At 50.9% G+C, this 9,313-nt stretch overlaps 1 protein-coding gene across 7 annotated transcripts in view; it reads left to right on the top strand.

Moving 5' to 3' along the window:
* LOC127007650 (uncharacterized) overlaps nt 1–8,215 on the top strand; it is a 294,914-nt gene extending 286,699 nt beyond the window's left edge. For all 7 annotated transcript variants that reach the window (XM_050878846.1, XM_050878850.1, XM_050878849.1 and 4 more), the window contains one exon: nt 1–8,215. This exon is cut by the window's left edge and continues 1,562 nt beyond it. In XM_050878846.1, the coding sequence (XP_050734803.1) occupies nt 1–1,028 (1,028 nt within the window). In that variant the 3' untranslated portion in view covers nt 1,029–8,215.
* Nucleotides 8,216–9,313: the final 1,098 nt, after the last annotated feature.

Here is a 9,313-nt window from a genome sequence, read left to right as displayed (position 1 = left end):
ACTTCCCTCGCAAAGGCGGCTCCCTCGAGTCCGACAACTCCTCTCCACAAGACTCCCCGCTGGACCTGTCTGTGAAGACCACCGGAAGCCTCAAGACAGGCAGCACCTCCAGCACGGACAGCCTGGTGCTGCCCGGCACGGTGTCCCTTTCCTCCCCTCACTCCCCGCTGCTGGCGGCGCCCAAAGACTCCACTCCCCCACCCCGCTCCCCCGAGGCACCCGAGTACCGCACTACATCCCAGTCCCTGTTGCCCGTGCCCATCGTCAAGGGCGATGTGGCCTCCTTCAGCACCAAAGACAGCGTGGCGCTGCGCTATCACCTGGAGGTGTCCCCCGTGGTGGAGGAGATGCCCGCCGGCGCGGACGTGGCCTTCGTGTGTCCTGTGTGCGGCCAGATGTTCTCTCTGCACGACCGGCTGGCCAAGCACATGGCCTCGCGTCACAAGAACAAGCAGCCGGACAATTCCAGCAAGACATACATGTGTGACATGTGTAAGCGCTCCTTCGCACGCTCCGACATGCTGACCAGACACATGCGGCTCCACACGGGCCACAAGCCATACACCTGCCGCATCTGCGGCCAGGTGTTCTCCCGCTCCGACCACCTGTCCACACACCAGCGCACCCACACAGGGGAGAAGCCGTACAAGTGTCCGCAGTGTCCCTACGCGGCATGCCGGCGGGACATGATCACCCGCCACATGAGGACCCACGCCCGCTACGAGCTGCACGAGTCATCGTCCATGGAGGAGGGCGGCGAGGTGGCCCGCCCCAGCCTGCCAGTCCGCTCCCTCTCTGAGGAGAACCCCGCCCCCGGCCCCCTGCTGGACCTTCCTCCTTCGTTAGGGGGTGGGCAGGTCCACACCCCGCAGGGCTCTCCGCTTCCGCTGTCCCCAGGGCCTCACGTGACCTCCGGCGGGGCCCAGAATCCCCCCGGTGCCATAGCGGGGATGGGGATGGGCAGTCCGGGCCTGCTGGCGAGGCTGCCGCCGCAGCTTCAGCGACCCAGAAAACAAGAGGAAGATTGAAGGGCCAAACACGACATGTCTGGTCCATGTGTTTTTGCCTCGTAGAGGTTTGTCTCCAGCTGGAGGTCGTCCCTCCTTGGCAGGGAGGCCAGAGTCCCGCGAGGTGTTCTGGTGTTGTTTGTGTGGCGTTGGCGACCCGCCGCGCCGCCGTGGCCACGGCCAGCCCGTCGCCTGGCGCGACCTGGGTCTGGTTTGTCCCTGTCTGTCTGTCTCCCTGGCTGCCTGACGCGGCTGCCCGGCCCCGCACTGCTCCTTCTCCCGCCAGTGTTGGCTGGGGCCGGGGCAGGCCGGGGCCGGGCAAGCGTGTTGTGCCAGCACGCGGGTGTCTCAGTGTCAGTGGTCACGTGTTGTGTCGTGTGTGTGCCACGGGGGCGTCTCGGGCGGCGGGTCTGCCGGAGGTGGGCCCCTGGGGGGAGGGGAGGGTTTACCCCACCCCTGCTGGAGCAGCCCCATCGCAGGTGGGAGAGGAAGGTTTCGGGGCTGCTGCTCCGCCCCCCACCACTAACCCCCCACACACAGTCTCTCGGTGTGAAGGTGTTGCCGCGCGCCGGGCCCGGGCGTCCTGTGCTCCAGGGGCGCCGTGCCGCTGGCGGGCGGCCGTGCCCCCGCCAGCAGGGAGGGCGCCACTGGTCTAGCTATGGTACCTGCTAATTTAATAAATACTTATATTACGTTACTGTAAGGTGAGCGCCCTGGGCAGGAGGGCGCCGGAGCCGGCGGGCGGCAGGCCGGTGTTTCCACGGTGCTGGTTTGCGGCACCCTCTCCCCCCGCTGTGTGGCGGCTGCGGCGAGCCACAGTCGGTCAGTAAGGCTCAAGCCGTCCAGGACTGCAGGTGCGCCGTGCTGCGGCGCGGGGCCTCAACTGGCCGCGTCCTGCTGCACGGCGGGCCGCTGGCTCGTCGCCGCTGCCACTCGGTGCTGGGCTGAGGTGCCGCGGGCAGGGCCGTGGAGGGCCGGCCGTTGCATCTTTATGTACCATCAAGCGGTGGTCATGTTGATATTCCTGAACGTTCTGTTCTCCTCAGTTCCCGCCTGTAGTGTGGTGGCCAAGTCTTGTCACTGGGTAGAGGCGCTTTGCCTACCAGATATTCACCATAATATATTTTGATGTCTTTCTTTTCCACATCGTCTGAGCCACGTCCTTAGATCACCGCGACCACCACGCTGCCGCACGCTGGGCCCGGGGCGCCGCTCCCCGGGCCGCCTCACTACCACGCCGGCGGACCGTCCGCCGCACCGGGGACACTGCCGCCAGTGGCCCCGAACTCACCATCTGCTCCTCGATGAAAGACTCTCGCTCTGTATTTATTGTATATTGTGTTCTTGGACAGAGTGGTCATATTTTGTTCCGTAAGAAAACTTGACCGTATACTTTAATTATGTTTAAGAAGGATAATTTGTATTAATGAGTTGACGAGGTGACAAAGACGAGCTTCTAAAACCCTTCCTTTATTCACTTCCTTCGGGGCCGCTGCTCCCTCCCTCCCTTCCTCTCACGCGGCCGCGGCGGCCCTTCCTTGCCCTCCCCGTCCTTCCCGCCGGCGCGCCTGGTGTTGCTCCGCGCCTCACACCTCGGGCGCGAGTCTTGGGGACGCGCAACAAAACCTCACCTAGAAGACTAGACTTAATTCTCCTGACCGAGAGACTGCTGTCTCCAGACCAGAATGACGAATTGATATTTGTGCGTCACGAAAACTTGAGTGTGAACACCGGGCAGCTGGCGGGGCGAGGCGGGGCGGGGCCTGACCCACGCGCGGTTTCTCATACTGTTTCTGTCCCTTTCCTCCTCCTCCTCCTCCTTTCCTCCTCCTCCTCCTCCTTTCCTCCTCCTCCTCCTCCTCCTCCTCCTCCTCCTCCTCCTTTGTTGCTCCCCTCCACACCCCTTCAGCAGTGTCCTGTGTTGGCTTTGGTCCCTGACAAACTCACTGCTCATGTGCCAAAATACGAGGCCAGTTTCTTCCTTTTTATTTAATAGTCTCTCTCTCTCTCTCTCTCTCTCTCTCTCTCTCTCTCTCTCTCTCTCTCTCTCTCTCTCTCTCTCTCTCTCTCTCTCTCTCTCTCTCTCTCTCTCTCTCTCTCTCTCTCTCTCTCGTTTGTCCCTTCCAATCAGCTGCCTCTCATTTGTACATACGTCATCGTCCTGTGAAGCTTCGTGTCTGTCGGTTTACCTGTTACCTGTGACTTGATTACCTGCCAATCCTTTACTAGAGTTAGTTCTCATTTGACATTTATTTTCATAAGTATATGTTAAACTTATTTATGTGGATTGTACATATTATTACTATTATTGTAATTATAATTACTAGTACTTTTATAATTAACTGTTCTTTATTATAACGATTTTGTTTATTTATTGTTTTTAACACAAACACTCCCGTGAAAAAGACATGCATTCTTGTCATAGCGAGAAGTTAAGTGTTAAGGTAAAGGTGCTCTTAGGTCTAGAAGGGCTCGGGTCATGGTGTGGCAAAAGGCCTAAGAAGCAGACGTTGGATAGCACAGTCTTCTGCCGCCAGGCCAGGCACCCTCGCCAAGCCACCACCACCACCACCACCACCGCCACCACCGCCAAGCCGACATATCGAGGGCAGGTTACATTTACGCTGAGATATCCGGGACGAAGTGAACACGTTAACCCAAAGAGGAAGGAAGCAAGCGTTGGCCTTACGTGACACGACGAAGCGAAGGAACAAGACGGACGACGGAGGTGCCTCGACGCGGGCACGGGAGGCGAGGCGGTGTCCGGTGGTGCTTCAGTGGTGCCTCCTGGCGGGGGTGTCAGACCCGGCGGTGCGTCTCCTCCACTTGTGATAGCTGACAGCCTCTTGACAGCCCCTTCCCCCACTACCCCCCTCACCCTCACCCGCACCCTCACCATCCCACCCCTACCCTCTCCGTCACCCCAAAAGCATTGCTCGTTCTTTGATCATTTTTCAAGGCGTCAGGTGGTTTTTTTTTCTATCTGCCAGCAACTAGAGTATTTTTGTTTTTTGAGCTGGTCCAAATGTCGGTTTTTCAACTTTTTCTTTGTATACTCATCACGTGCCATTTTTCATCTTCGCCCAGTGGAAGGCGCGGGGGGTTGGCGGCGCTGGCCCTTTACCGGGTCCCGGGTCAAGTAACGGTTCATCGGTGTGATTATCATTATTTATATTTTTTAATCACTTACTACTACTACGAATACTATTTCCCACTCTACTACTACTACTACTACTACTACTACTATTCCCATTAAGCTTAAAAACATTATTTATTTGATTTCCATGACTTCCTACTTTTCTTAACTGACAAAATCATCAAGTCGCCGCCCTGCCAAGACGTCACCCGAGGACCAGGGCCGCCAATCCCCCCCCGTGTACATTGTTCAGTCGAGGCTCCAACAACCTGCTCGAAGCACCGAGACGCAGCGGGGGGGCGCGGCGTCGGCTCGCCGCGCCGCGAGGGAGGTGCTGGAGTGCCCGAGGGCGAGCAGCGGGTGTCGCCGCGCACCACAAGGTTGTGTCGGGGTGTTTAGGCCGCGTGAAGCGGGAGTCGAACTGGTCTTGGAGCTAGGATTGTTGATTTGGTTTAATAATTGTTCCTGAATAAGTATTGTAGAAAAGCAGACTAGCCCAAGCGTGTGCCCGTCAAAGCGCTTGTGACTACACGATAATTTACTTAACATCTTTAAAGATATACTTTATCTTGCATGCACGCAACGTTTCAAACTTAATTTGTTTACAATATCAATCAGCCAATTCCTTGAATATCTGTCTGACGGAAAAGTCATTATCCTTAGCTCCACTGGTTCGAATCCCTTTCCCCGCGGCTCGAACACCGCATCTGAAGCGGTTGTGACTCATCGTAACTTTCCTCCTGCTCGTCGTGTTCAGGTGTCCGTCTCCGCCTCACTGCCTCCCAGCCTCTGCTCGAGAAAACGACGAAAAACAAACAAAAAAACACGTAAGCTCTCGCGCGTCCCCTCGAGGGAAGCTTCGAGTGTGTGTCGGTCTCAGCTGTGTCTCCCTCATCCAATCACAAGGCTCAAAGTGTACGACGTAACTCATGACGTCACGGGCGTTCCTCGTGTCCGCTGCTGTTAGTGTAGATTGTTACTTTACTTGTTTATATATAAAAATGACAAGAAATTCTAATATATATTCTTACTCTGAAGGCTAAGATGCCCAATTTCTGGTTTGGCCCCGTATTCATGTCATATATTTATTTTCTGAAACAGCTGCAGTAGTGAACCTTTGTTACTTTCATGGGGTAATAGATTGTGATATGTCAAAACTTTTTGGAACTGGATATACATATATATATATATATATATATATATATATATATATATATATATATATATATATATATATATATATATATATATATATATATATTTGCATATTTGCTTGATGTGAATAAAATATATAATAAATAAATAATCGATGACACTGATTGGTTTGAGCGCGAAAGTTTCCATGTATGTCTTCGCCTTGTCTGGCCCTCAACGCGAGTCTTGAGGCCGCGACCCAGCACCCAAACCCTTGAACCAGTACAACTGTGCTTCAGCCTTTATTAAAGTTATCGACGAGTGAATGTACACACACACACACACACACACACATGGCTGTTCAGACATACCTTTCCTGGTGTTACGAATCGCGGGGCTTCATCTCAGTCGCGGGAGTTGTTGGTTCGTATTCACTTATTCAAATCAGTTCAAAACGCCGCCAGTGACCCTCCCACCTCCCTTAGCAAGCCCAGGATGTGTGTACATAATATACATAAATAAAAATAAAATAAACATATACATATATATATAGGTCAAGAGTTTCCATAATTAGACGTTCAAAAGTACCACCGTACGTGTTACCTGTCCCCTGAAGCCCGTTAAGCACACACCTGCTCCACCACGATGAACCGACAACTAACTAGGTCATTATATTTTTGTCAGACCCTGTCATCTGCGAGGGACTTAATCTCCTGTTTACCCAAAAGCGCTTCACATTCACCAAACTTGCGAGTAAAGGACAATACATAATAATAATAATCGTAATCATAATACTAATTAATAATCGATATTAAAACAAAGCTTCATGTCAGCTGCTTCATTGCTTCTTTCACTTTCAGATGAGATTCAGTGCCCGGATATTCAAGTCATTCGATATATTGTTATTTTCCACCGCCACAACCACCACCACCCTCTGCTCGTCTGTCGGGTGTCGTAGACCAACCGTAGGAGTGGCGGGCGCCTCGCCGGGACCGCCTTGGCTGTAGCGAAATTATTGTAACATCCAGACGAACGTAAGAACATAATCCTTCTTTGTCGAAAGAAATCCTGGCATAAGGGACACAAAGGTTTGTGTTTTTTTTTTTTTGTGTGTGAATTTGGCGTAGCCTTTTCAAATTTAGACATTGTTGATGTATTGATCTTAGTTTTGGGTGCGTTACACAAGCCAGCACCGAAAAAGAAAGTTATTGTCACGCCGCGAGTGTTGTTCATTATAAATCAGCCGCCTAGACCAGAGTTATAAGTAATGGGTTGTAAAAAAATAAAAAAATCCGAGCGTCAAGCAAGCCTCGCCCCCGCGGTCACCTGCCCCGACGCTTCACTGCTCCATCCCGGCCGAGGTGTTTCACTTCACGTAGCTTCCAAATTTTTTTTTTATTAAATTATCCTTTTGAAAAAATAAAACACTCCCCTGAAACGTTACCAACGCTTACATAAACATTTGTCCAATTATTTTCACTCTTCCATTACTCTGTGTTGTGTTCCTCCGCCCCTCGAGGCCAAGGAGTGTCTGCCGGTCAGCTGTTGAGATATGTTAAGGTGCAGCCTCGCCCAGCCCTCCACGAGTTGGATCTTGGTGCACGACGACTCCTGGCCGTCCTGGGGATGACTATCAGTGACGACTTTTTTTTTTACATACTTTCACGATACAATGTACATGTTCTACCATTGTGGCTGTTTATTATTATTACCGTTTGTAATTAAATTATTTGTGTGGTGATATTTTACACCTGATATCATGTTTACGAGCAGTTTTTAAGTACACTTCTCATACGCCTTTATTTCTCGAACTGTGACATTGACGGCGCGTTCGACAATTGGCCGGGAGGCGTACGACGTCCCCGGCGGAGAGATTGTCGAGCGCGTCACACTGAGACATGAAGAGCAGTTTTTGGGTCCATTTAAGCCCCAACCATCATATTACAAAGTAAAAAAGAAAAAAAAATCAACCTGACGCCCAAATATATTTCAGATCACGAGTCCACAGCAAACTCACATTTCGAGTATTTTTTTCGATCTGCTTAACCGTCTCACGAGAGTCTGGTCAGCGCGATGCTAAAGCCGCGGAGATGTTGTCTTAACGGTGCCGTCGGGTCCGTGTGGCCCCGACGCCCTGCTGTACCGATGCCTCAAAACTGCTGCTTCAGGTCCTCGTTCTTGCTCAACGTGCGTGGCTGCCGTGTGGACCAGACCAGAGCCGGCAGGGCGGGAGGGGGGGACGCAGCAGGCGCGCCCCCACTCCCCCCGAAGGCCCCCACCAACCCCCCACAACACCCCCTTCACTCACCAAAATGGAAATTCACCCCACGCCCCGCCTCCGCTGCTCCCCATTGGCGCCGGGAGCCACCCCGCAGCTCGTCCACACGGCACGACCCTCGCCCCAAAGTGTTTCACCGAACACAAAGTTTTATGTCCGCGGCGACGACGGAATCGGGAAGACTTAGAGTAAATAAATGAGTCAATAAATGCCAATGTAACTAACTGTAATGCTAGTAACCCTTGATTCGCCACCTACTAATGAGTCAAAACTAAACAAAATGTAATGGGTCAGTGTTTTTATTCTTTTGTTCATAGATCATAGTCACTGCCTTTGAATGCTGGCTGCAGCGCCACCAAGCATGGCTGCAGGCCGAAGGAGGGGAGGACGAAGAGTGTTGTTCATGTTTAGCTTAATGAGTGTTCTCCGTGAGTGTATTGTTAGTGTTCTCTTTCGTTGGGCCAATCATGTCCCCGATCTGGCGAATGTCCCAAAGTCGCGAGTGTTCCCGGTCCGTGGCGGCGTCGGACACTGTACCCAACCTGTCCCGCGCGTAAGACACGAAAAAAGCAAAAAAAAAAAAAAAAAAAAAAAAAAAATCACTCTAGAGCTTTGAATAGTTCCAAATATATTTTGAATAAACATGGGATTTTTGTCACAGTGGTTGTTTGTCTCCCCTTCCCTCTGACCTTCAAACCAAAACACAAGAAAAACTGTAAGGTACATACACGCTTCTGAAATGATGCTGACAACCTTTTACACACAAACACACAAAATTGAAAACATGAAAGTGATGCAGAAGAACAAGTGATAAAAATGAAATTACCTCCCTCAACACTTCAATGACTGTCCAAAACAAACAGGCAGGAAATAATAAACACTTTTCAATCATTCAAAGACAACAAAACAAGCTGACTGCCCGACGTACTACCTAATCAGCAGGTGAGAAAAAAAGCTATCCAACCCCTTAGCTAATACTATCGAGCTGACAGACAAGCAATCAATAACAACAAAATGAACGTAAGGCTGCTCTTTACTGTTATCTATTATGGGAGCGGCGAGTAGCGGGCTTTTTTTTGTACTCTTTTTTGTTGCCCTTGAGCCGTGTCCTTTGATGTAAAAAAACAAAAAACGGAAGTGTATGGTTTTGCTTATCAAGTTTCAATGTACCTGCATCAGCCTCGTCAGCATTACACCTTTATGTGATGACTAGCTGAGGCAGTGACCACGACGATGACTCCTCACACTCCTCCCCTTGGTGCTACAAGATGACTGATGGTGATTCGCAGGGCTTGTCATTACCTGGTGCTGACGATGACTATGGTGATGCTGTAACTGGGGTGGCTTGGTGGCTTTTGGTGCTTGGTGAGGTGGTTGTGACGACCTGTATGAAGTTATGGTGCTGATGGGTGGTGATTCAAGCCGTGTGTGGTGACGTGATTGCTGGACAGGTAGGTTAGTGGTGACTCATATGGTTTTTGTTGACTGTAGTGATTAGATTGTTTGGTGATACGACTGTAAGGATTGTGGTGAATCGGAGAAGATTTTTAAATTGATTTATCGTGTAGTGGTGAAAATATTGCTTTGGTGACTATAGAAAACAAGTAAAAAAGTTCATTAATGGAAGTTAAATCGCTTTAATAAAAATGCAAAATAAGTTTGTGGGGATTCAGATGATTTATGGTGTAGGTTTTAAAATATTGCTTTGGGTGACTAGAAAACAAACAAACAAAAAGTAGCTCATCAAGATAAGTTTAA

Source organism: Eriocheir sinensis, chromosome 36 (genome assembly GCF_024679095.1).
Source record: "Eriocheir sinensis breed Jianghai 21 chromosome 36, ASM2467909v1, whole genome shotgun sequence".
Taxonomy (NCBI): domain Eukaryota; kingdom Metazoa; phylum Arthropoda; class Malacostraca; order Decapoda; family Varunidae; genus Eriocheir; species Eriocheir sinensis.
Note: the sequence above shows the minus strand (reverse complement) of the source record. Positions and strands in the feature narration are given on the sequence as shown.